The sequence below is a fragment of the Anolis sagrei genome, chromosome 5, assembly GCF_037176765.1.
Source record: "Anolis sagrei isolate rAnoSag1 chromosome 5, rAnoSag1.mat, whole genome shotgun sequence".
Classification (NCBI taxonomy): Eukaryota; Metazoa; Chordata; class Lepidosauria; order Squamata; family Dactyloidae; genus Anolis; species Anolis sagrei.
Genome location: NC_090025.1, coordinates 158134930 through 158161364, shown reverse-complemented (window position 1 = coordinate 158161364; position 26435 = coordinate 158134930). Strand labels below are relative to the sequence as shown.

At 40.7% G+C, this 26435-nt stretch overlaps 1 protein-coding gene across 2 annotated transcripts in view; it reads right to left on the bottom strand.

Annotated features, from left to right (window-relative positions):
• Positions 1-25324, bottom strand: part of LOC132776046 (solute carrier family 23 member 1-like) — a 39651-nt gene extending 14327 nt beyond the window's left edge. Inside the window, exons 1-6 of one of the 2 annotated variants that reach the window (XM_060777224.2) lie at positions 25216-25324; positions 21337-21416; positions 16625-16783; positions 13013-13170; positions 4911-5070; positions 2961-3142 (exon numbers count right to left, since the gene is read on the bottom strand). In XM_060777224.2, the coding sequence (XP_060633207.2) occupies positions 2961-3142; positions 4911-5070; positions 13013-13170; positions 16625-16783; positions 21337-21387 (710 nt within the window). In that variant the 5' untranslated portion in view covers positions 21388-21416; positions 25216-25324. Of the gene's footprint in view, positions 1-2960; positions 3143-4910; positions 5071-13012; positions 13171-16624; positions 16784-21336; positions 21798-25215 lie in introns of those variants that run through there. The other variant, XM_060777223.2, reaches the window with a different exon arrangement.
• Between the last annotated feature and the right edge of the window lie 1111 nt (positions 25325-26435).

Genomic DNA, 26435 nt, shown 5'->3' with positions numbered 1-26435 from the left:
TTTTAGGTCGACTTGGATAACCTGATTCACAAGCGAACACTTACATAAGGACTAATGCTAATATCGAGGCCAGCTTGGCTACTTGGCTACTTACATTGTACAGTTGTTCAGAAATCAGAGCACAATGTCCTCATTAAACCTACTTTGCCACATTATTGTAAAAAATCCAGGTTATTCAATGAGGCTCTAATTATCCCAAATTCCCTCGAAAACCTCAAACTCTCGCATACCTCATTAGAAGTTGTAATTATATACAACTATTTAACATCACTGGATTGTGATATTTCTGAAAACATTACTTCCTGTAAGATAAAATCTTTTGAACAATTACCTGAAACCAAATCCCACGAAATGCAATACAATTGGCTTCCCCCCCCCCCCCCCCATAGTAGAAATGCAAATGAATGGACTGTGTGCTGAGCTTCTGATGTTGTATGTGTTCTGTGTGGACATTTCATGATTATTGTAATTGACTATTTTTGTGTTGACTATTTTTTAATCTTGTGACCCTCTCTTGTTCGTCTTGTGACAGAAAAGCAGGATAAAAACAAAAAGTGTGCTTTGTCTCACACAGTTGTTTTAATTCATTGTTTGGCAATTGATGAAAAAGCCAATTTTTAAAACTCCGGGAGGTGGAGAAAAGAAATTTAACATATCTAATGCCTTGAAGAATTTATTAAAATATAGGCATTTTTTGTGTCAGGAGCGACTTGAGGAACTGCAAGTTGCTTCTGGTGTGAGAGAATTGGCCGTCTGCAAGGACATTGCCCCAGGGGATGCCCAGATGTTTTACCATCCTGTGGGAGGCTTCTCTCATGTCGTAGCATGGGAAGCTGGAGCTGGCAGATGGGAGCTCACCTTGCTCCCCAGATTCGAACTGCTGACCTTTCAGGCAGCAGTCTTGCCGGCACAAGGGTTTAACTCATTGTGCCACTGGGGGCTCCTAAAAAAACTAAACAAGACACAAACACTCTGGTACCGTGTCCACCACTTATATTTGCTTAACTTTTAGCCAAATCAAAATTTTTGCATTATGCTGGGAGTGTTTTTAATCATTTTACTTATTTCATATTTGCCAAAGAGCTGTCTTTTTTTTAAATAAATGTAGACACTTGTTGTGTGCCTTCAAGTCATGGTGACCCTAAGGCATCCCTCTGTTAGGGTTTTCTTGGCAAGATTTATTAAGAGGGAATTCGCCTTCCTCTGAGGTTGAGAGAGTGCAGCTTGTCCCGGGTCATTCAGTTGCTTTCCGTGGCTGAGCAGATATTCAGTCCTTGGTCTCATGAGCTGTACCTCCCAATCACACTGCATATTACATCAATGTGACACACTTTGACTGCTATTGTTCCATCCTATGGAATCTTAGGATTTGTAGTTTGTTGTAGCACCAGAACTCTCTGGCAGAGATGAATAAATACCTTTCAAAACTACAAATTCCAGAATTCCATAGTTTGCGTATGTACAAGCTCTTGTTCTGCCCTACTAGTCTCAAATCTGCACATGCTCACTTTTTTCGGCTATTGTTTGTTGTGTGGTTTATGTTTTATGATGTTTTATATTTTATTGTTTTTAATATAGCCGACTGTGATATGTTTTTAATTGTGTTATTTTGTAACCTTTGTTTATATTGGGGTTGGTCCCCGTGTAAGCTGCCCCGAGATGGAGGCAAGTTGTAAGAAAGAAGTTATTGTTGTTGTTGTTGTTGTTGTTGTTGTTGTTACTATTATTATTAAGCCATAACAGGTGATGTGGTGTCAAACTGCTGAGATTTGGCAGCCTGGGTTGAACCATAGATTCAGTACTCAAACCACTACATCACATCGGCTGGCATGTGATGTAGTGGTTTGAATGGTGCAATGGTTAAGCCCTTGTGCTGCTGAACTGCTGACCCCAAAGTTGGCAGTTTGATCTGTGAGACAGGGTGAGTGCCTGTCTGTTAGCTCCAGTTCCTGCCAACCTAGCAGTTTGTGAGTAGATAAATAGGTACCACTTTGGTGGGAAAAGGCAAAGAGACGTTCCAACCAATCTTGCTGGCCTCACAATCAGGAGATGGCAACGCAGGCTCCTTGGCTTGAAAATGGAGGAAAGCACCTCCGCAGAGCCAGAAATGAGTACAGCCTCCAGAAGCCGGAAATGAAAGAAGTCTCTGCCTTTATTTGTGTTTCCGTATTTCATTGTATATGATGGTAAAGGCACTGAATGTTTGCCTATGTATGTAAATGCTGTAATCCGCTTTGAATTCCCCCTAGGGAGAAGGGCAGAATATAAATAAAGTGTATTATTATTATTTGAAACACAACAAGGTGAGTCCACAGCAGATACTCTGCTGGCTGTTGTATTGGATCACACGTCGGACACTTCCCAAGTGTCTAGGACTGTGTGATGTATTGGCGAATAATGCGTGCAGATCCCAGTAAGGTGGCTTTCTACGGCTGACAGATGGTAATTTTGTCAGTGCTAATTGTGTTTAAGTGCAGGCCAAGGTCTTTAGGCACTGCACCCAGTGTGCCAGTCATCACTGGGACCACCTTGACTGGCTTGTGCCAGAGTCTTTGCAGTTTGATCTTTAAATCCTCATATTGTGTCAGCTTTTCCAGTTGTTTCTCTTCAATCCTGCTGTCACCTGGGACTGCAACATCAACAATCCATATTTTGTTTTTTAACACGATAGTGAAGTCAGGAGTATTGTGTATTATTATTATTATTTGTTATTATTATTATTACATCCACTAATAATCCATATGCTAAGGTAACTGTACACAATTTACATTTTATGTGGTTGATTTTACACTCAGCAGTGTTTATGAATATTCTTAATCAAATAATATTTATCACAGCATACATTTTACTTTAAGGCACCACACCTGAAAATTATACAAGCACCACCAAGAGGTGAAGGGCTATAGATCCTTGTGAACTGAAACATTACATCCTTATCAATATAAGGAGGGCAAACTTACACGGCTGCGATGCCCCAATGCTCACCTGCCTCTCTTCCTGCTGATTCAAAGAGAGGCAGGGCCACCAAGGAGATAGTTGGAGCAATGGTCAACGGGCCAATGAAGCGCATCAAAAATCCAAGGAGACCAGAGAAGCCGACGAAAATTTGGAAACAAGAGGCAATCATTATTGCTCCCTGCACCTGAAACGACAAGTATAGAAAAGGTGACAGTGGGTTTTAATCTAAATCCCTTGACACTACTTGAATTTCCATGGCTCAGTGGAATCATGAGAGTTGGAATTTTATCAGGTTCTTAGCCCTCTCTCCTAAAGCGTGCTCGTGCCTCACCAAACTACAAATCCCTAGATTCTATAGCATTGAGCTATGGCTGTTAAAGCAGTGTTAAAGTATATTAATTCTACAGTATAGATCAGGCATGGGCAAACTTTGGCCCTCCAGGTGTTTTGGACTTCAACTCCCACAATTCCTAACAGCCGGAATTGTGGGAATTGAAGTCCAAAACACCTGGAGGGCCAAAGTTTGCCCATGCCTGATACAGATGCACCTTAAGTTGCAAGTCGGGTATATATCCCGTAGAAACCAATGGACAGAAGAGAGTTAATGTAATTACAGTGTACTTTCAAGGATCAAAGCTTATCCTTTTTTAGGGAGACTGGCCAATTTCCCACAGTGCCTTGTTTTCGGCAAGCGGATACAGAAAATACTCAAAAGGGGATATTGCATTAAGTTCAGTTTTTACTTTTGTATTTTATTATGATTTTAACTGACTTGTTTTAATAATTCTATGCTTAATTCTATTTTAATATTTATATTTTGTAGGTTTTAATGTTCTCAGGTGCTTTTGGTCTCAATCCAGAGAGAAAAGCAGGGTACAAATCATCACCATCATCATCACCACCACCATAGCAGCAGAAGTGCCAGGTCTGTATCACATATGTAGTCAAGCTGGGTAAATGTAACTTTTATGTTCTCAACAGGGACAAATGCAAGATACTCCACTTATGCAGAAAAAAATGAAATGCAAAGATATAGGATGGGGGATGCATGGCTCAACAGCAGTTTGTGTGAAAAAGATCTTGGCGTCCCCGTGGTCAACAAGTTGAACATGAGCCAACAACATAATGAGGCTGCTAAAAAGCCAATGTGATTTTGGCCTGCATAAATAGGAGTCAAGTGTGTACATCTAGGAAAGTCATGCTACCGCTCTATTTTGCCTTGGTCAGACCACACCTGGAATCACACTGTGTCCAATTCTGGGAACTGCGATTAATGAGAGAGTTGTTGACAAGCTGGAATGTGTCCAGAGGGATCAAGCGTCTGGAGAACAAGACTTATGAGGAGCGGCTTAAAGAGCTGGGCATGTTTAGCCTGCATAGGAGAAGGCTGAGAAGGAGACATGATGAGAGCCATGTATAAATATGTGAGGGGAACTCATAGGGAGGAGGGAGCAAACTTGTTTCCTGCTTCCCTGGCGACTAGGACACGGAACAATGGCTTCAAACTACAGGAAAGGAGATTCCACCTGAACATGAGGAAGAACTTCCTGACTGTGAGAGCCGTTCAGCAGTGGAACTTTCTGCCCCAGAGTGTGGTAGAGGCTCCTTCTTTGGAGGCTTTTAAACAGAGGCTGGATGGCCATCTGTCAGCGGTGCTTTGAATGCAATTTTCCTGCTTTTTGGCAAGGGGTTGGACTGGATGGCCCATGAGGTCTCTTCCAACTCTATAATTTTATGATTCTATGGCTAATCAAAGCAAACATGGTATTTGCCATATCTTTTGGAAAAGCAAAAGTGACATTTTGAACACACGTGATATTTTGAACACATACTACTGTGGACAGCAGCTCTCACAAACCCCAAGCCAGCAAGGAAGCAATGTGTCTAAGCTTGGGATGTTTGACTTTTAAATTCCAAAAGAAAAGACCTTACTACAAACACACAGTGCATACCTCTCGCATTCGTTTTTGCCAGACGTCAATAAATACTGGAGAAGCAGCATCGACCAGGGTAGCATTTTGGGTCCAAGCAGGGCACTGCCATTGAGGGAGACTGAGCATGGCCAGTGTAGGGGTTACAAAGGCAAATGTTCCTCCTTGTAGGATAGGCAGCCTGTGTTGAGAGCAGAATGGTGAGGAGTAAGAAATTATATGGTTCAACAGTAGGTTTTCTTGAACAAGACAGATCACACATTAACGCAAACATAACAGCAACCTTAATCTTTGAAGTCATTGATCTATCTTTAACACCAAGTAATAGTTAAAAGTAGAGCCCTCCAACTGCGTTGACTATAACTGACATCACTCTTCTTCATCCATTTCTAGTGCTGGCTGAATTGCTGAAGGTTGGAAGTTTGAATCGGCAAGACAGGGTGAGCTCCTGTCTGTCAGCTCCAGCTTCCCATGCAGGGACATGAGAGAAGCCTCCCACAGGATGGTAAAACATCTGGGCATGTTCTGGGCAATGTCCTTGCAGACAGCCAATTCTCTCACACCAGAAGCTTCTGACACACACACACACAAATCAATTTCTTATGACCTTACTTAAGGTAATCCAATGGTAACTAACTGAATAAGGAAAGGGGAAAGAGGAGGTGAGAAAAAGAGGTTTCACAGTGGCCAAGAATGATATATTATACCAGAAAGGAAACAGTGGGCTTCAGAAGATTGAGGGACTCCAACTTTGACAACAACAAACAAAAATATGTCGTCCAAGAACTTCTGAGAAGACAATGTTACTCTTTATTTTTGCGTGCCCTGTAAAACATTCCTTTGGCTCTTGTTTCTTCCTTCTGAAAAATATTGGCATTAGATTTCATTACCTTCCCAACGGAAACACTGAAGACCAAGCACGCACAGGAGAAAAGTGTATGTGTGTGTGTGTGGGGGGGGGGGGTGTAGTTATGCAGCTCATTTTATTGAAGACTTATATATGTGTTCATTTTTTTCACACATACATGTGCTGGAAAATAGACCTGCAAATAACCATGATTGAATTTATATTTCCAGGCTCTCCATATGCCATATAAATTCTGTAGGTGGCAAAAAACTTTAAAGCACTATGTTGCTGAAGGCTTTCATGACCAGAATCACTGGGTTGCTGTGAGTTTCCTGGGCTGTATGGTTATATCCCAGAACCATTCTCTCCTGATGTTTCACCCACATCTATGGCAGGCATCCTCAGAGGTTGTAAGGTCTGTGGGAAACTAGGCAAGTGGGGTTTATATATCTGTGGAAGATCCATGGTGGGAGAGAGAACTCTTGTCTGTTCAAGGCAAATGTGAATGTTGCAATTGGCCACCTTGATTAGCATCAAATGGCCTTGCAGCTTCAAAGTCTGGCTATTTCCTGCCTGGGTGATCCTTTGTTGGGAGGTGTTAGCTGTCCCTGATTGTTTCTCTCAAATTCCCCTGCATTTTAAGGGTTGTTCTTTATTCACGGTCCTGATTTTATAGTTTTTTAAATACTGGTAGTCAGATTTTGTTCATTTTCATTGTTTTCTCTTTTTTGTTTGCTTCTAGAACATGACCATACGGAAAACTCACAGCAACCCACTTTGCAGCACTCTTCCCACACCTGCTGTACACCACTAATTTTGGTCTATGATTCCCAGACATAAGAATTGCCTTAATACTCTACTGAAACAATCCATATTAAGGTGAAAGGAAACCGGAGGTAACTATTTAGCAATTATGTTTCTTCATTTCTGAATGTCATTTTAAAAAGACACCACAAAAATCAAAGCATCGTAGAACTGAAAAGGACTGCAAGGGCCATTCAGGAATACAGTACTAATTTCAGTTCACCTTCACAAGATAAATACACATACAGACCTTCTCGCAAGATCAGTACCACAATAAACCTTGGCAACACATATAAACAAATGTTTTTGCACTGGATGTACTTCAGAGAAGGCGTTGTAATTTTGTAAACTTGGTACTCACAGATTTATTAGAAACAGTAAGAGACACATTTTTGCCCTAGGCATTTATTCACATCTATTAGCATCTTCCACAAATCAATCTTTACATCATAAAAGTGCTTTGGGTGTGGAGGAAAATATCTGTCTCTCATTTTTCATTGCACTGAAATATAGTGCTGTTTTGTTCAGTTGACACACATCAGCAGACTAAAACAATACTAGCCAAAGGAACCGTTTCCCCTGCCCTTTGTGTTGTAGGGATGTGAGTTATGCCTTTCACAATTTGACAAGAAAGAACCAGTGTGAACTGGATGTGAAATAAAAATTAACCCATAAAACAGTGGTTCCCAACCTTTGGTCCTCCAGATATTTATATATATATATATATATATATATATATATATATATATATATATACATTTTTATTAATGATTTTTCTTTAACAACAATAAAAATAATAAAAATAAAAATATTGTTGTCCTCCAGGTATTTTGGACTTCAAGTCCCAGAAATCTCAGTCAGCTTTCCAGCTGTTAGGAATGGTGGAAGCTGAGGTCCTAAACAGCTGGAGGACCAAAGCTTGGGAACCAATGCCATAAAACAACTATACAAAGGAATGGCTCAGCTCAAGTATCATTTTTTACCAATAGAGTTGTCCAGACAGAAAACTGGAGAGGAATCCTGTCCCTTTAATGGTTATGGAAAAGCAAAAATTTTAGCAGACGTTGCTTGTCATGCCACCAGGTAACAAGTCAAGCAACACCTGATAAAATCCCCTCTTATTCACCACCATCAAAGGTATATGAGCCCTCTCCAGTTTGCTCTTTGGCAACCCTATTTACCAATCTTGCCTATGTTGCTTAGCATTTCTGAATCCTAATTCTAAGTTTTCCTCTCTGTCAACATTTTATTAGCTCATCTAGTTTTCCATTGTCTAGACTAATTAGAACTGCCAATGAAAAAATTCATAAACCCCAAAGCACATGTTTACTTCTGACTAAACAGATGTTTAAGAATGGGTGTTTTCAAAGGGCCCTTCCACACAGCCATATAACCCAGAATATCAAGGCAGAAAATTCACAGTGTCTGGTTTGAAGTGGGCTGTTGTAGGTTTTTTGGGCTGTATGGCCATGTTCTAGAAGTATTCTCTCCTGACATTTTGCCTGCATCTATGGCAGGCATCCTCAGAGGTTGTGAGGACCTTTCAAAAGACTGTAGTCTCTCCTGCACAATTGCCTTGAGATCCCCAAAATGCAGGTACATTCCACCCATCTAAAGCTGAGCATATCTGAGGCGATTAAGCTGAGAAGTTCTGGGCTGCAGTTCAGGAGCCCACATCAGAATCAAAAGGGTCATTGTAGAGGTGAAAAGCTGCCAGAAAGGATGAACTTTTTAATAAATAACGACCTCCCTTGACTCTGAACAAAGAGAATCTGTGCTCTTTCTGAGAGTTTGGTTAGGAAGAAAACAAACACTATCTTTTTTAGTATTCGTTTGTTTTGCTTCCTTTCCAGAAGGCAACCATGAAAGAACAAAAACGTCTAAAACAACACAACTCATGCTTCCTTCCTTCATAAGAATATAATGGCACTCTATGAAGGCCATCGTTGTAATCCAAGAAAGTAATTTTTCCACGCGTTGTCAGATTTGGACCGTGAAACTACTTTTCATTTGGCCAAAGTAGTCTGAACTGGTACTGGTAGTCTGTGTCATGCCTATGTGAGCCGCATCGAGTCCTACGGGAGATGCTAGCGGGGTACAAATAAAGATAATAATAATAATAATAATAATAATAATAATTCACAGTTAGCCCATTATATATGTGCTTTCCCCAACAGTACCAGAATATAAATTGGTTTTTATAATAATGTTCAATAATTGAGAGGTGGGGTACATGCTTTGCATGCAGAAATTTCCAGGTTCCATCCTTGGAAATAATTTTGCTAGAATTGGAAATGCTTAGGTGGAGCAATGGTTTGATCCAGTAGAGTGTGTCTTCAGAATAAAAGTCTTGGCCCTGAGTCTCCAAACTAAGCCCTAAGGTCTGGGACTTCTACTTTGTACATATCATGAGGCAATGTAGCTCATTAGAAAAGATAATAACACTGGGGAAAATGAGAATCAATAAGAAAAGAGGTAGATCACACTACACGTGGTTTGATTGAGACAAGGAAGCTCAACGTAGGGTCCTTCCACACAGCCATATAACCCAGAATATCAAAGCAGAAAATCCCACAATATTTGCTTTGAACTGGGTTATCTGAGTCCACACTGCCATATATTCCACTTTAAAGCAGAAAATGTGGGATTTTATTCAGTTGTGTGGAAGGGTCCTTAGAGTTTTCAAGGACTTAATGTGGCTGTTGGTGACAAGTTCCTGGAGGTCTCTCATTCATATAATCTTTCATAAGGCAAATCCAGTTTGACAGCACATAAAAACAACAAAGACTTTCTTGAACAGAAATACATTATTGCTCCCCTCCTCCAGTTAATGATTCAGCAAAAGATTAAGATTTGATATTGTTCCTTTCCTATGACGTAGCACAGGAAATGTTAATCAGTGGATTTCTGCATCAGCCCTAGATTAAACTAAATAATTTTGCTGTTGTTTTCATATCTTTCTAGGGAATAAAGTCAATGAGACATTGGAGATCCATGAATGTTGCTGTATTTTATGCTGCAGCTTTTCCAATGTTGCTGTAAGTAGCTTTGAGCATGGTTCTACTACAGAAATACATCATAAAAAAATATACGATCTTGATAATGATGATGGCAGTGGTAGTGATGATTATACCCCTCTACATTTTTTCTTAAAAAGGGATGTGGTGCAAATGGGATAGGATGAGAACTATTGTTGTTTATTCGTTCAATCACTTCCAACTCTTTGGGGCCTCATGGACCAGCCCATGCCAGAGTTCCCTGTCTGCCGTGGCCACCTCCAACTCCTTCAAGGTCATATCAGTCACTTCAAGGATACCATCCATCCATCTTGCCCATGGTTGGCCCCTCTTCCTTTTTCCTTCCATCTTCCCAGCATCATTGTCTTCTCTAAGCTTTCCTATCTTCTCATGATGTGGCCAAAGTACTTCATCTTTGCCTCTAATATCCTTCCCTCCAGTGAGCCAGCAGGCATTATTTCCTGGAGTATGAACTGGATTGATCTTCTCGCGGTCCAAGGCACTCTCAGAATTTTCCTCCCACACCATAGTCCAAAAGCATCTATCTTCCTTTGCTCAGCCTTCCTTATGGTCCAGCTCTCACATCCATAGGTTACTACGGGAATACCATTGCTTTAATTATGCAGATTTTTGTGCCCATGTGATGTCTCTACTCTTCACTATTTTATCGAGATCGGTCATTGCTCTCCTCCCAAGGAGGAAGCATCTTCTGATTTCCTGGCTGCAATCTGCATCTGCAGTAATCTTCACTGCTAGAAATACAAAGTCTGTCATTGCCTCCACATTTTCTCCCTCTATTTGCCAGTTATCAATCAGTCTGGTTGCCATAATCTTGGTTTTTTTAATGATTAACTGCAACCCAGCTTTTGCACTTTCTTCTTTCACCTTGATTAGAAGGCTCCTCAACTCCTCCTCATCTTCAGCCATCAAAGTGGTATCATCAGCATATCCAAGGTTGTTAATGTTTCTTCCAGCAATTTTAACTCCAGCCTTGGATTCATCAAGTCCTGCATATCTCATGATGTGTTCTGCATACAAGCTGACTAGGTAGGGTGAGAATATACAACCCTGCCATACGCCTTTCCCAATCTTGATCCAGTCTGTTGTTCCGTGGTCAGTTCTTATTGTTGCTACTTGGTCGTTATACAGGTTCCTCAGGAAACAGACAAGGTGATTTGGTATGCCCATCCCACCAAGAACTTGCCACAATTTATTATGATTCACACAGTCAAAAGCTTTAGAATAATCAATAAAACAAAAATAGATGTTTTTCTGAAACTCCCTGCCTTTCTCCATTATCCAGCAGATATTGGCAATTTGGTATCTTGTTCCTCTGCCTTTTCTAAAACCAGCTTGTACATCTGGCAACTCTCTCTTCATGTTTTGCTGGAGTCTTCCTTGAATAGAACTATGAGGAGTTAAATTTAAGAACTCTCCCCTCACTTCTTTCCCAAAGTGAGTCTGTATTCCACCTCCAAAGCTGATGTAGATACTTTGGAAAAACCTAGTTCATAACTTACTGTTTAACGTTACTGAGCACAGAATATATGTCTGCAGAGTAATAAAAATTCAAATTTTAAATAGGTTGTAGCATCCTATTTTAATCAAAATGTCTGTTTTCTGCTTTTTTGTTTCTGTGGGAATATGTACATGCCACAATTGAGAGAAGGGACTGGAGCAGAACCCTTCCACTATATGACTAAACCGCTTACAAACTCTTACTTCATATGCATTGCCAAGATTATACAAAATGCCCTGAATATTACCGCAGGTTGGTGACATAACAGGTAATAACTTCCAGAAAAGGAAGTTAATCCTGGGGAGAGAGGGCGGGGTATAAATAAAGTATCATTATTACTACTGACGAGTGAACACATATCCCCATATTATATCTGTCCCAACTATAGTTCTGTCCTCATGACACACATTTCCTTGTCTTTAATGAAGACTCAATCCCATTGGTTGCCCCTTCTGAGCTCCCCTGCAGACATATACTTCTCCATTTACTTATCTCACCCAGGGTTTTATCAGTCTTATTCTGTGCATTTGGACCGCCCACCATCCCTTTATTTTATTTCTTCATCACATTATTTTGCATCTGTTTATTTCATTTTCTGATATTTTCTGTATTTTATTTTGATGTTATTATTTGCTGTTTGTATTTTATTTTATTTTGTTGTACTGTAATTGTGGGCTTGGCCTCATGTTAGCTGCCCCGAGTCCCCTTTGGGGAGATGATAGCGGGGTTTTAATAATAATAATAATAATAGTAATAACTTTACTGACCAAAGGCTTGATTCCATAGCCATGTCTTCACTTTTGTTCTGAAGGTCAAGAGGGAGGGCACTGATCTGATTTCACTGGAGAGAGAATTCTATAACCAAGGCGCCACCACTGAGAAGGCCCTGTCTCTCATCCTCACCAACCGCACCTGCGAAAGAGGCGGGACCAAGAGCAGGGCCTCGAAAGATCTTAACCTCCAAGATGGTTCATAGGGGGAGATGCATTCAGACAGGTAAGCTGGGCTGGAACCATTTATAGCTTTATAGGTTAAAGCCAGCACTTTGAATTTTGCTCAGTAGCAGACTGGCAGCCAGTGGAGCTGGCGTAACTGGGGGTTGTATGCTCCCCATATGCCACTCTGGTGAGCAATCTGGCTGCCGTTCTTAGATGACTGGGAGCCTCCAAACAGTCTTCAAAGGCAACCCCACATAGAGCCTGTTGCAGTAGTCTATACAAGACGTAACAAGAGTGTGGACCACATCTGTGGGGGATGCATTGCTGAACTCACAGTGAAATCAGGAAATCATGGATAATAGCAACCCCTATTGTGGTAACATCCTCTGCCAGAAGTTACCACAATCAGGGTGGGGCACCTAGAAAATTCCTAAAGGAATTTGCAAGTGCAACTCTAGATAGGACATATTTTGTCAGATGTAGGGAGGTGAAACTTGGGTGCCAGTCCCATAGGACACACTACATTTGTCATTTCTGTCTTTTTAAAAAATAAAAGTCAGCCACTGAAAATTAGGAAACGTATGAGGATTAGATGGGAAGAGGAAAGGTGTATATGGAAGACAGATAAGATTTGAAGTTGTGTGAAGAAAATGAGGGGAAGAATCAAAATACATGTACTCCTTTATATACCAAATGACTTTTGCTTTAGAGAGGAAAAATCTGAATTCCAAATTCATATTGGTTTGCTGATTTTCAAGGAAATCTAATAAGACTACTCAACTGTCACAAGTGATAGTGAGCTACTCTTCTTGACTCGTGGGCAGAAAGGAAACGTCATCTCAGCCTCTATTTCTTATGAACTCAATCTATTTATTTAAAATAACTGAAGATATCCCTTCTGATCTCATTACTAACATGCAAAACCATGTCTATCTCAGTCATTTGTAAACACAATAATTGGTAAATGTAGTGCCATGTTTCCAGAAGAACATCTCTACCTGACTCCAAAAAGAACTTGAATGAGGGTGCAGATCCCTGAGACGAAAAAGAAGGTGCTGATGAGGTGACTCTGGGTGATGGCGTCATGCTCCAGGCAAAGGGCTCTGGAGAGGATCAGAGGGATGGACACAAGACCTCCAAGGGCAGTCAGGTAGTGCTAAAACCAGAGAAAGAGAAAGGCAATTAGAGAAAAAGGCTTTGGGTTGAGTCAATATGAACAGCTCCTGGATAACTACTATCTCTGAACACTCCATCGAGTTGGAAAGTTATTTTTTAATAAAACTACTGTAACTCAGTGCAAACTGCCCCAAAGGTAATTGATTAACATCAATGATGGGTTTTTGTCTTTTAAACTGTAACTTGCTGCATTTAAATGGTAAGAAAATGGCTATACTTGGGGAAGTGGGACCCCTAAAAATGCCTCCCAAGTAATTTAGTGTTTTAACCTACAAAAGATAATGAGACAAAAGTAACAAGTACATGTTACTCATTAGACAAACACGCCAATACGCATACTAATGAAGATATTAATAATCAGTATTTTAAAAAATGCCATTGTGTCCTTTCCCCCCAACATTACAGGTAACATAATTGTGGCGCATTGCCTCCAAACAAAGCTACTACATATATATATATATATATATATATATATATATATATATATATCAAATTATATTTACAGTTGCCAAAGTTGTTCCATATAACACAAAATAGCAAATAAATCTATATGACCTGACTTATTCTGTATTGTTTCCAATTTAAACAGGAAGAGACTGGTAAGATACAAGTCTCTGGTGGTTGAGGGAAATAAGAACATGGCTCTTTCAATTTTTCCTACTTACTGAAAGAGAGATCTGTGCAACTATTTTCCAGTAATATTTATTCATGGCCATGTTCCAGAAGCATTCTCTCCTGATGTTTCACCCGCATCTATGGCAGGCATCCTCAGAGGTTGTGAAGTCTGTTGAAAACTAGGAAAATTGGGTTTTTATATCTGTGGAAGATCCAGGGTGGGAGAAAGAACTCTTGTCTGTTGGAAGTAGGTATGAATGTTTCAATTGGCCACCTTGATTAGCATTTAATGGCCTAGCCATTTCAAGGTCTGGCTTCTTACTGCCTGGGGGAATCCATTGTTGGAAGGTGATTAGCTGGCCCTAATTGTTTCTTGTCTGGAATTCACCTGTTTTTGAGTGTCGTTCTTTATTTACTGTTATGATTTTAGAAGGTTTTTTTTAAAACACTGGTAGACAGATTTTGTTAATGTTCATGGTTTCTTCTTTTCTGTTGAAATTGTCCACGTTTGTGGATTTCCATGGCTGGGCTATTAAATGCTAATCAAGGTAGCCAATTGAAACACTCACACCTACCTCAAACAGACAAGAGTTCGTTCTCCAACCCTGGACATTCCACAGATATATAAACCCCATTTTCCTAGTTTCCAACAGATTTCACAACCTCTGAGGATGCCTGCCATAGATGTGGGTGAAATATCAGGAGAGAATGCTTCTGGAATATAACCATACAGCCTGGAAAATGTACAACAACCCAGTGATTCTGGCCATGAAAGCCCTTACCAATAAATGGAGCTGCATTTCTCTATTTTGTTCGATAATTCACTTTATCATTTTATCAACCCAGGTGGAGTTGACAACATGTCCTTTTCAAAAAAGAAGTTCACTTGGTGATTTGGGACTTGGTCTGTATTATCCCCAAACTCCAGACTCACCGCAAATAGAAGGTTGTCTGTCTTCACAACACACAACTACTTCTGGTGTTTTAACTACTTCCCAGAGTTTTAAGATGGGAGATACTTCAGAGTTTTCTGGAAACTCCAGGGCATCTATGAGTCCAATTTGGCCCTGACTAAATGGGACAATGGCACCATTACTCTTTCCGTGAGTGGCTGAGGATAGGTTCTCTTTTTGAGCTCCTGGCCATTGTGGGCACCCCTGATGACACCAGAATGGGGCACCCACACAAGTAACAAAAAGAAGCAGAGCAATCTCCCCTCCTTCTTTCTGATCCAACATCAGTAGAGGTGACTTTGCAACCAGGTGATCTCCTCTCCTTCTTCTGGGTCATACGGGTGCCTCTGCTGATGTTGGAACAGGGTGCCTGCATGGCCAGGAAGAAAGAAGGAGAGCCTGTTGTACATGTACCCCATTCTGATGTCAGTAGAAGCATTTGTGATGGCCAGTTTGTGAACTCAATGGCCAGTTTGGAGTAGCAATGATGGCAACACACAGAAAGCAAGCTATGTGACACCCCAGCTGAGCTGCTGCGTTTCCTGGCTGTGGGTATCTTTATCCCAGGAGCTTCCACAGCAAACAGGAGGGTGGCCAGGGGCCATTTCCTGTAATGCGGAAGCAATCGCTACAAAAGGCAAAAAATGTAAGATTTCCAGGTGCGGGAATATTGTGGTTTTGAGCTGAATATCGGCATCTTCGAATGACTGTATGTCCCTGCAATCAAAAATCATGAGATTTTTTATCTGCATTTGTTCTCGGGTTTTAGATGTTTGTTCCCGATTGGTCGCTTTCTAAAAAGGAAGTGACAGTTGAGCAGAACATGAAAACTTGGTTTGTGTGCCAAGAACTTAATGAAATATGTGGAGGGCACATTCTCTGGCCAGGACAAAGTTGTGCCCCCCTAATGAATGTTGTAAATCTTTTCACAAGACGTGCAATCAGGAACAGCCATGTATAAACCAGGAATGGCACCCTGTTGTTTGATGCCACAAGTTCACAACTGAATCTGTCTGGACAGGCAGCCAGGTTCTAAAAAATGTCAATATTGACAAAATTCTTTTCCTGGCTTGAAATTGTGTGCTCCTGTTTGATTGTGCAGTGCCGACTTGGGTAGAAATGGTCCTACCCCACTGACTTTGTTTGTGTGGCAGATACTTCATGAAATGTCTGGAGGGCACAGTTTCTCTGGCCAAGATGAAAATGGAACTTTTGCAGTGATTCACTGCAGTGATTCTCTGCATATCCAGATATCCGCATCTTGAGTGTGTGTGATATATCTATCTATCTATCTATCTATCTATCTATCTATCTATCTGGCCAAAGTTTCCAGTATAAGTCTTGCAATGGTCATCTTGGGAGCCTCTAAATCTCACAACAAAGCATCAAGTCTGGATAATGGAGGCAGAAATCCCAGGACCAACAGGTCTGTATGTGGACCTCTTCTGAAGTCCCAAGATTTTTTGCCCCTGTTTAGAACCCATGATTTAGTACTATCTCAAAGCGCTCTGTGTGAACAACAGCTCCAATTCAGGACAAACTACTGGATCTGGAGCTGCTCAGGGACACATGTATATTGGGCTGAACTGCCCAGTCTAGATGAGTCCTAAGAAATGCTATCAAAGAATATGGGACATAACTGCCCTGAGGTTCCCAAGAAATCCAATCCAATATTGACAGAATAATTGATGCCATTGTAACTTTTATATTCAATGAAAGTAGTTTTACTCAATGTATATGACTCACATATTGGTTGATTTTAATGTAATATGAATTATTTCATCTGAGACATATTTTTGTGTGCCCAGTAACACAACACGCACTTTCCAAAACAACTCTGGCAGGATGATTTTTTTCCAGGCTCACCTGAATTCCCAAGAAGATGCAGAGATACCATGGTGGGATATCTGTAACAATGTAAGCAAGTCTGTTGCTCTCTTTGCCATAGCCTTTTTGCCTTTCTTCACTATCCGGAACTGTAGCATCACCTTCATTGAAGCTACAATAATGGTCTCCTTCATCAGTCTGCAGAACAAGAAAGGGAGAATATATCATTTCATCAGTAAAGGCCTCTAACCACTCTCTGAGGACATGAGGAAAAGTTTGCCATGTTATGCTCCACAAAGCTTTTTTTTTTGCTTCTTTTCCCAGAAAGGCTGAGGTTTTTTTTTTGGGGGGGGGGGGGGGCTCTCACTGAATAAATGCATGCATTCGTTAATAACTCATTAGAGGGGTTATTGATGCCCCCCTTTTAACCCATACTCTCATAGCACATTCACGTTAAGCAGTTTAGTTCATTTGATCCAGCAGTTAGATAAAGTTAAAGATAGGCAACTTATCCATCACTTCTATTCTTTATTATTATTATTATTATTATTATTATTATTATTAGTTATATTACAAATTCAAAAAATGGGCGAAAGTGGGGTAGGAAAGGGTTTATATGGTAGGATAAGGAACTATATATATATGTATGTATGTATGTATATATAAATTTAAAAACCTATTACCACGGCCACCTGGTGGTGCAGCAGGTTAAACCACTGAGCTACTGAATTTGCTGACCAAAAGGTTGACCGTTTGAATCCGGGGAGTGGGATGAGATCCTGCTGTTACCCCCAGCTTCTGCCAACTTTCTACAAATGTGAATAGATCAATAGTTACTGCTCCAGCGGGAATGTAACGGCGCTCCATGCAATCATGTTGGCCACATGACCTTGGAGGTGTCTATGGACAATGCCAACTCTTCAGCTTAGAAATGGAGATGAGCAAAACACCCCAGAATAGGTTATGATTAGACTTAATGTCAGGGAAAACCTTTGCCTTTACCTATGGTAGGACAAGGAACGTCTAAAAATAAAAATTAAATTTTTTTTAACTGTTGCAAAGGGTATGGGTGAGAAACAAAGGGAAGGATTGGGAAGGGAAAGGGGGATTGGTTTGACCTCCAAACTTCTTCATCACAGTTTCTAAGGGTCCTTCCACACAGCCCTATATCCCAGGATATCATGGCAAAAAATCCCACATTATCTGAGTGTGGACTCAGATAACCCAGTTCAAAGCAAATAATGTGGGATTTTATGCCTTGATATTCTGAGATATATGGCTGTGTGGAAAGGCTCTAAGTTTGTTTCTAAGTCTTGTTTATTTTTCTCTTTTTTTTGAAAAAAGTGATAGTAACTGCTGTTCTTTTTTTTTTCAGAAAGAGATAGTAACATGCCATGAATAATTCCATTTGCGCTGTGTTTTCCTCTCTCTTCAGCATGATACACCACATGCATTGTGCTATTATTAGATGTGCATCCTGAGTAGGAAAAGGATAACCAGTTGGAGCTGATTTCTCCATTGCTTAAGAATTCAGTTTACATTTCTCAAGTTACAAGGACTGTCTTGAGGGAGGAAGGAGAAAGTTGAAAGCCGGCACCCGAAAGTCTGAGAAAAGAAGGGGCGGCTATTAAAATAGGCAGCAGGTCAAGGGCCCTTCCCACACAACTCTATATCCCAGAATATCAAGGCAGAAAATCCCACAATATCTGCTTTGAAGTGGGTTATCTGAGTCACTCAGATAATGTAGGATTTTCTGCCTTGATATTTTGAGACTGTGTGGAAGGCCCTTTCATGCGGAACACTAATGGCTACATAACCAGAACGGCAGTCTTCTGATATATCTACAAAGACAGATCAGAAGGGCCATTGACAGAAGGTTTAGGATGCAGTACAGAAATGTTTCATATGCCTTAACAAGGACAGAGTGAAGTCTTTCTTTGGAAATGCCCCACAGGTTCACAACTCACTATTCAGAATTCCATATCCACGAAAGGCGAATTATATATTTTGTTAAGAACCATAGGAAGCTTCGTGTATTCCAAGTAGACTGGAACGTACTTAGTCCTAATCTTTTTTTTATACTGGTTTTAAACCACTTCATTGGATGTGTTGCAATAGCAGATTCCCAGATTAGTTTAGTGTTTACACCTTATTTTATTTTTCTGGTTATTTAATATTTAATGTTTATTTTACTTAAGTGATATTTGTCTTGACTGTTCTAATGTAGCACAAATCCTATGTAAAATCATACTACGTATTTTTGACATTAATATTGAAATCTGAAATATATACCGAAAGTCTTTACTATATTTGTGGGGTGGGGATGCATGTCCCGTGAAAAAGTTGGAGAAAACCCCAAGTAAAAGACTCCCACTATTTCTTTAAGTGGAAAGAACACCTCTCTGGGACTGTCTAGTTCAGGCATGGTTAGCTGAGGGGGAAAAGGAAAGGGCCTGAGGCTGTCAGGAATTGTGGGAGTTAAAGTCCAAAACACCTGGAGGGCCCAAGTTGGACCATGCCTGGTTTAGTTCCTTCAGCATGACCAGAACTTCCACCGGAAGTTGAATCACACATGAGGACCTAGAGAAATTCTTAGAGATAACATTTCAATCAAATCCATACATAATTAAATCTGCAAAAGCCAAACCCACAAACGTGGGAGAACCAGTTGCACATTAAAATATAATTCTCTTTGTAATATTTAATGAGTAGGTCTTTGGTTGATTTAGAGCCCAGGGTGGCCAATAACTGACAGAATGTTATGCATCATTACTGTTTTCTTTGAAATCCACTGATTTTGCAATGGAGACATAGATATATGCACACACACACACACATACATATACATACCTACACAAATAATGAAACAAAACCAAGCATAAGAAACCAAATATTTCTACTAGCTCCGTACACTGACAAGCTGGAATGTGTCCAGAGAAGGCTGACTAAAATGTTCAAGGGTATGGAGAACAAGCCCTATGAGGAGCAATTTAAAGAGCTGGGCATGTTTAGCATGAAAAAAAGGCTGAGAAGAGGCATGATAGCAATGTATAAATATGTGAGGGGAACTCATAGGGAGGAGGCAGCAGGCTTGTTTTCTGCTGCCCCAGAGACTGGGATGCAGAACAATTGCTACAAACTACAGGAAAGGAGACTCCACCTGAACATTAGGAAGAACTTCCTGACTGTGAGAGCTGTTCAGCAGTGGAACTCTCTGCCCTGGACTGTGATGGAGGTTCCTTCTTTGGAGGCTTTTAAGCAGAGGCTGGATGACCATCTGTTTGGGGTGCTTTGAGTGTGATTTTCCTACTTCTTGGAAGGGGGTTGGACTGGATGGCCCGCGAGATCTCTTCCAACTCGATTCTATGATTCACTCCTGGTTGACCTTGGATATAAGCAATTTTTGGGGAATACCAAAATGTGTACACAAGTACAAAGAATCTTTGGGGAACAAAAATCTAAGGAGGCGATTCCCAACAGTTTATGAGATGCTGAGCTTCTGCTGTGGGTAAGAAAAAAAGAGTATGTGTTGTGGGAAGCAGTCTTTAATACAGTATCTGACATGAGAGAATGAATGAATGGATGGAACTCTAGGCAGGATAATGCTAAAGTTGATTACAAAGTTCAGGGAAAATTAGATATCAACATTTCCTGTGTTTCAGTTTGGGTGTGTGCAGGAAAATTTGGTAAGTAAAGATAAAGTTTCTCCTTGACATTAAGTCTTGTCGTGTTTGAGTCTAGGGGGTGGTGCTCATCTCAATTTCCAAGCCGAAGAGCCGGCATTGTCCATAGATACCTCCAGGGTCATGTGGCTAGCATAGAGCACCATTACCTTCCCGCCAAAGTGGTAACTATTGATCTACTCACATTTACATGTTTTAGAACTGCTAGGTTGGCAGAAGCTGAGCCTAACAGCGGGAGCTCACAATGCTCCCCGGATTCAAATTGCTGACCTTTTGGTCAGCAAGTTCAGCAGCTCAGCGGTTTGACTCACTGCGCTACTGGGGGCTTCCAAAAATTTGGTAGTTTAATCTAAAATGAGAGCTGCAATAAAGAAAGAGCAATATACACATTGAAAGACCATCGAAAAGTATTGTCGAAGGCTTTCACAGCCAGAATCACTGGGTTCTTGTAGGTTTTTCATGTTGTATGGCCATGTTCCAGAAGCATTCTCTCCTGACGTTTCGCCTGCATCTATGGCAGGTATCCTCAGAGGTTGTGAGGTCCTCACAGCCTCCGAGGATGCCTGCCATAGATGCAGGCAAAATGTCAGGAGAGAATGCTTCTAGTGCATGGCCATAGAGGCCAAAAAACCTACAACAAACTATCTAAAAGCCTTAAATTTCCTTAAAATGCAAACAATATGTCTCTGTTATATAGACTTTCATACACCGAACTGGGAATAAAGCAGCAAGAGTCCTTTCAGTTGCTCTCTCTCTCAAGTAGAACAAAATGATAGCAAATGAACTCTGTTTTTGTGAGGTGATGTGTCTCCAAAATTTTTATAATATCTGACTATCTGAAGGCAATGCTATCACTAGCAAAACATACAAGTAGTCCATAGGATCATCTTTCTTATTTTTCAAACTTAAAAGAAGTGAATAGGAAAAGATTGCATTTGGATTTTTAAAACTAACCTGATTGAACTTATAATTCAAAATTGATCATTCTGCCCATTTCTGTCACCCTCTTACCTACTTTTCTTTAAGTTTATTTGTTTTAACATTTAAGAAACAGAGGCAGAAACTTACTACAAAAGTCGGGTTGTCCAGTCCATTTGAGTCTTTGTCCGAGGGGGTCATCTCCACTCCGACGTTCCTTCAGCAACTTCCTTGAAATACCAGAGAAAAGGGAAAGAGGAGAACGCTACTGAAAACCTCATGCTTCAAATCCTGAACAAGCGGCAATGAAAGAAGCCAAATGAGCCCGACTCACAGGAATCCAAATTCATTTTCAGGCTCTCATGTGAGAATTAATGCAAAGGAATTTCCTTCTTCGCTAGATTGCTCAAATAATTTCCATCTCTCCTTCTGCTCAGTCAGCCCAGAGTGTGTTGAAACTGCCTTGCTTGAGACTGTTCAGCGAATGAATAATTGAAAGTGTAATTTTTTTCTAATGGTCACCAATTTCTATGTAAAACAATTGAGTGTTCCTTTCCTATATTAATTAGTGTATCTTGCCGAAGAACTCAGACTCATGTAACTTTTTAGGAGCCCCTGGTGGATCAATGGGTTAAACCCTTTTTCCGGCAGGACTGAAGACTGACAGGTCGGAGGTTTGTATCCGGGGAGAGCGTGGATGAGCTCCCTCTGTCAGCTCCAGCTCCTCATGCTGGGACTCCCACAAGCATGGTAAAACATTAAAAACATCTGGGCACCCCCTGGGCAACATCCTTGCAGACAGCCAATTCTCTCACACCAGAAGTGACTTGCAGTTTCTAAAGTCGCTCCTGACATGGAAAAAAAATTCTAACTTTTGATAGTGAAAAAAAGAGAGTGAGAAAATAATAGCTAAATGTAAAGATGGGGAAAGGACTTCAAACCTTACAGGTATAGTCGAATCCTCCTGTCCTTCCTACACTGGCAATAATATTCCTTTCTTTGGACTGCTACTTATATTATTATTGTTACTTCCTTCTCTTATTCTGTTTGCAAATGCTTGCTTGGCACTAGCCACTCCCTCACCCCAAAGTCTATGGAAGCCCAATAGTGTTTGTTATTACCTAGTAATAATGGAAATAGAAGAACTGTTGTCAAAAAGAACTTTTCAAAACCACAAGGCAAATATGACTTGAAGGAAATGTCACAAGAGATTTTCATCACTACAATTGTGCTAATAAAACAAATAGGGTCAATTCAGTGATGCAGCACCAATGGGATGCATACAGATTGACTCCTTTGTGTCATATTCAGTATGTAACCCTGGGCTTTACAACACATCAGGACAAAGTCCTGATTCACACCGTATTTTCCCAATCCACTTAGACCTGTTAGCGCAGTGTTTCTCAACCTGGAAATCGGGACCCCTAGGGGGGTTGCGAGAGGGTTCCTGAGGGGTCGCCAAAGACAATCAGAAAACATGTTTTTGATGGCCTTAGGAACCCCTTTGGCAGAGAAGGCTGAAGATCTCTCCGCCTGCCCTTCTCTTCCTTTTTGGAAACAGACAGCAAATCCTCCCAGCAAAAGCCCTCCTCCACTGTGATTGGCTGTCCTCTCAGCTGGCCTCTAACCAAGGGGAGGGCTGTTTCTGAGACTCCAAGTGGAGAGGGGAGAGCAGGCGTGCTTGGTGCATGGCAGAGTGGTGCACATGTGCTGGCAAGGGAGAGCATGCAAGGCTGGAGGGAGGCTTGCACCAGCGAGTCCCTTCAAAGCATGGGGCTTCTGTGTGGGAAATTTGGCCTAAATCTCCATGTTGAGAACCACGGATCTAAGGTGTTTTTAGCCATCCTGTTATATGAAGTTGTGTTAATACTGATTTACTAGTATACTGATCTGTAAGTATCTGCATACATGTTCCTTCTAACAATAATAATCATTTTTTTAAAAAAATCCTGGTGGAAATGATCATATGACTTACTGGTGCTTGTCACCCCACCACCACCAATCAGTTTGGGGCGCCCATAACTCTTCCACCACCTCCACTGCAAAGATGCCTGTTACAGTCAGCTACACACAAGAAGCCCCTGGTGTCGCAATGGGTTAAACTCTTGTGCTGGCAGGACTGCTGACCAAAAGGTCAGTGGTTTGACTCTGGGGAGTGGGGTGAGCCCCCATCTGTCAGCTCCAGCTTCTCATGCAGGGGTATGAGAGAAGCTTCCCACAAAATGGAAAAACATTTGGCCATCCTCTGGACAATGTCCTTGCAGATGGCCAATTGTCTCACACCAGAAGTGACTTGCAGTTTCTCAAGTCGCTTCTGACATGGAGAAAAAAAAGCTACTCACACACAAAATCTCATTTAGCCACCATGAATTATTATTATTATTATTATTATTATTATTATTATTATGTCCATCTATTCCTTTCGGCAATTCAGAGAACAATCTTCACATTACAACTGTCCTCTAATGGTGTTGTCAGGGTTAGGGTCACCCTGTGTGGCAACTCGTGGTGTCACCCCATGAAACTCCTCCCATACCTGACCAGACCACAAAACTGCAGCTAAAATATCAGAACATTTGACAAAATCTGCGCTATAAAAAAACCCCCAGTAGCAACAAAAACAATAGTGCATTCAGATGAAAGCACATGATACAAAATATCATTGTAACTGGGTGATAATGACACCTCTGATTGAAATGCATGCACATTAGAAGATTCAAAAAGCAAATTAGCTCTGTAGGTATATTGATTTAGTACATGCAACCTGGGCTCATAGGTGAAAAAAGCAACTACAGTAGAGTCTCGCTTATCCAATAGAAACAGGCCGGCAGAACATTGGATAAGCAAAAATGTTGGATAATAAGGAGGGATTAAGGGAAAGCCTATTAAACGTCAAATTATGTTATGATTTTACAAATTAAGCACCACAATCGACACAAAAAGCAGTTCAATACATGGTAACATTATATAGTAATTACTGTATTTATGAATTTAGTACCAAAACATCGCAATGTATTGAAACAGCTGTGGATCCGGGCGGGAAGTAGACTGCGTTGGATAATACAGAATGTTGGCTGAGCGAAGGTTGGATAAGCGAGACTCTACGGTATATCTAACTACAATAATATTTTTATTTAAAATATTAATATATGTCCCCTGGAGCACTGCATAACATAGGCAGTTGTTTTGGCGTCATCCTTCTGACGGTGTCACCTTGTGCAATTCTCACTCCTTGCACCCTGTAGTGAAGCTGCTGTATTGGACTGGAACTTCCATCATCCTTTGACATACAGGGTGATGACTGTAGGAGTTTTAGTCCTATGCATTTGGGGAATGCAGTTTAGCAAAAGCTAGTTTTGGAGGGCTTTTTGGAAAACAATATTATTATTGCATTAAATCCAATAGTCCCACTTCTGTAAGTTCCAGTGATTCCACAGGACTATTCTACTTGTGAACTAGAGTCATAGAATCACAGAGTTGAAAGAGACCTCATGGGCCATCCAGTCCAACCCCCTGCCAAGAAGCAGGAAAATTGCATTCAAAGCACCCCTGACAGATGGCCATCCAGCCTCTGTTTAAAAGCCTCCAAAGAAAGCCTCCAAAGAACTAATGACATTTTACCCTTATTTTACAAGTAATCTATCAGGCAGTTCACTCGCTGCCTCCTTTCCTTCAAAGGAAATTGTTTTGCAAATCCTTAAACTGAAGCAGTTGACTCCATATTCCCCAAACTCTAAGGACTGCCTAAAAGATATTATTATGGGGGGAAATGTTATAGATGTTTGGGCACTAAACAAAATAAAATTCTGCATGAAGCAATCATATTATTGCATGCGTATAGATTTATATTTTTATTATGTTGCATTTATTTGATCCAGTCAATACATTATTAATTAAGAGGGAAGGATTAAAACCAAGTACACTGCTTCTGAAAATCTTAGACACCTCTATCTTTTGAATCAGCATGATTAAGCCAATGAGGAACATGCAAACACTCTAATATCTGCAGTTAAAGGACTGAAAACTTACCCTTCAGCAAAATTAAAGATGCTCTGAGAAGCACAGGCTCCTGGATTCAGAAAACCACTTGCTTTGCTTTTTCTGTGTTCTTACACTACTCCTCAAGCATTACTGTCAAAGTTTTATGCCTGCACAAATAAAGTTTAATATGTAATTAAGGACTCAGTCATCAAAGGTTGCTAAATAAGATTATGCATCTGTGGCATACCTGGCTAGCAGCGCTAACACCAGTTATGAATACTTCTTCCTCCTTGTGATATAATTCCCTCAGGCAAGGCACGTGGTTTCTGCTTTTCCAAGTATTCCTTGGCATATGCACGCTATGTTCATTCCAGAAGTTAGGAAAGTTAGATTGTAGCTCCCAGCATCCCCCAGCTAGCCGAGCTAGTTCTGCTTCAGACACCATGATATACCATGTTTGGGAATGTGTCCATTTTCTCTTGCCTTCCTTCATCATAGTTATAAGAAATAATTGGTTTTACTTTTGTTTTTTCATGGAGCTTAACATGGTGATGGTTTCAAAACCTACCAGACTTACGATTAAGCTTAACTTTGGCTTGTCTGACGCAAACCAATTTCAACAGAAAGGAGGGAACCATGAAAATGAACAATATCTGGCTACCAGTTTTTTTTACAAAAACCCTCTAAAATCAGGACAAGAATCAATCAGGGCCAGCTAACACCTCCCAACAAAGGATTCCCCTAGATGGCAACCAGCCAAGCTTTGAAACTGCAAGACCATTCAGTGCTAATCAAGGTGGCCAGTTGCAACATTGACACTTGCCTCAAGCAGACAAGAGTGCTTTCTCCCACCCTAGACATTCCACAGATATTGTTTCCAACAGACCTCACAACCTCTGAGGATGCTTCCCATAGATGTCAAGAGAGACTGCTTCTGGAACAGCCCAGAAAACTCACAGCAACCCAAACCAATTGTAGTTCATGTAGCACATTTGTTTTGAACCAATCATAGTTAAGATTAAACAAAGTTGAGAGTGGATTGTTGTGAGTTTCCGGGCTATATGGCCATGTTTCAGAATCATGCTTCTAGAACATGACCATAAAGTCTTGAAAACTCACAACAACCCAGTGATTCTGGCCATGAAATCCTTCGACAACACGAAGTTGAGAGTGCAAATAAACAGTGAGTAATTTAAATTGAAATACAAAGCATAGGAGAAAGAGAGTACTAGACAAAGGGAGATAAACCCTTGGGATGAAGCAAAACC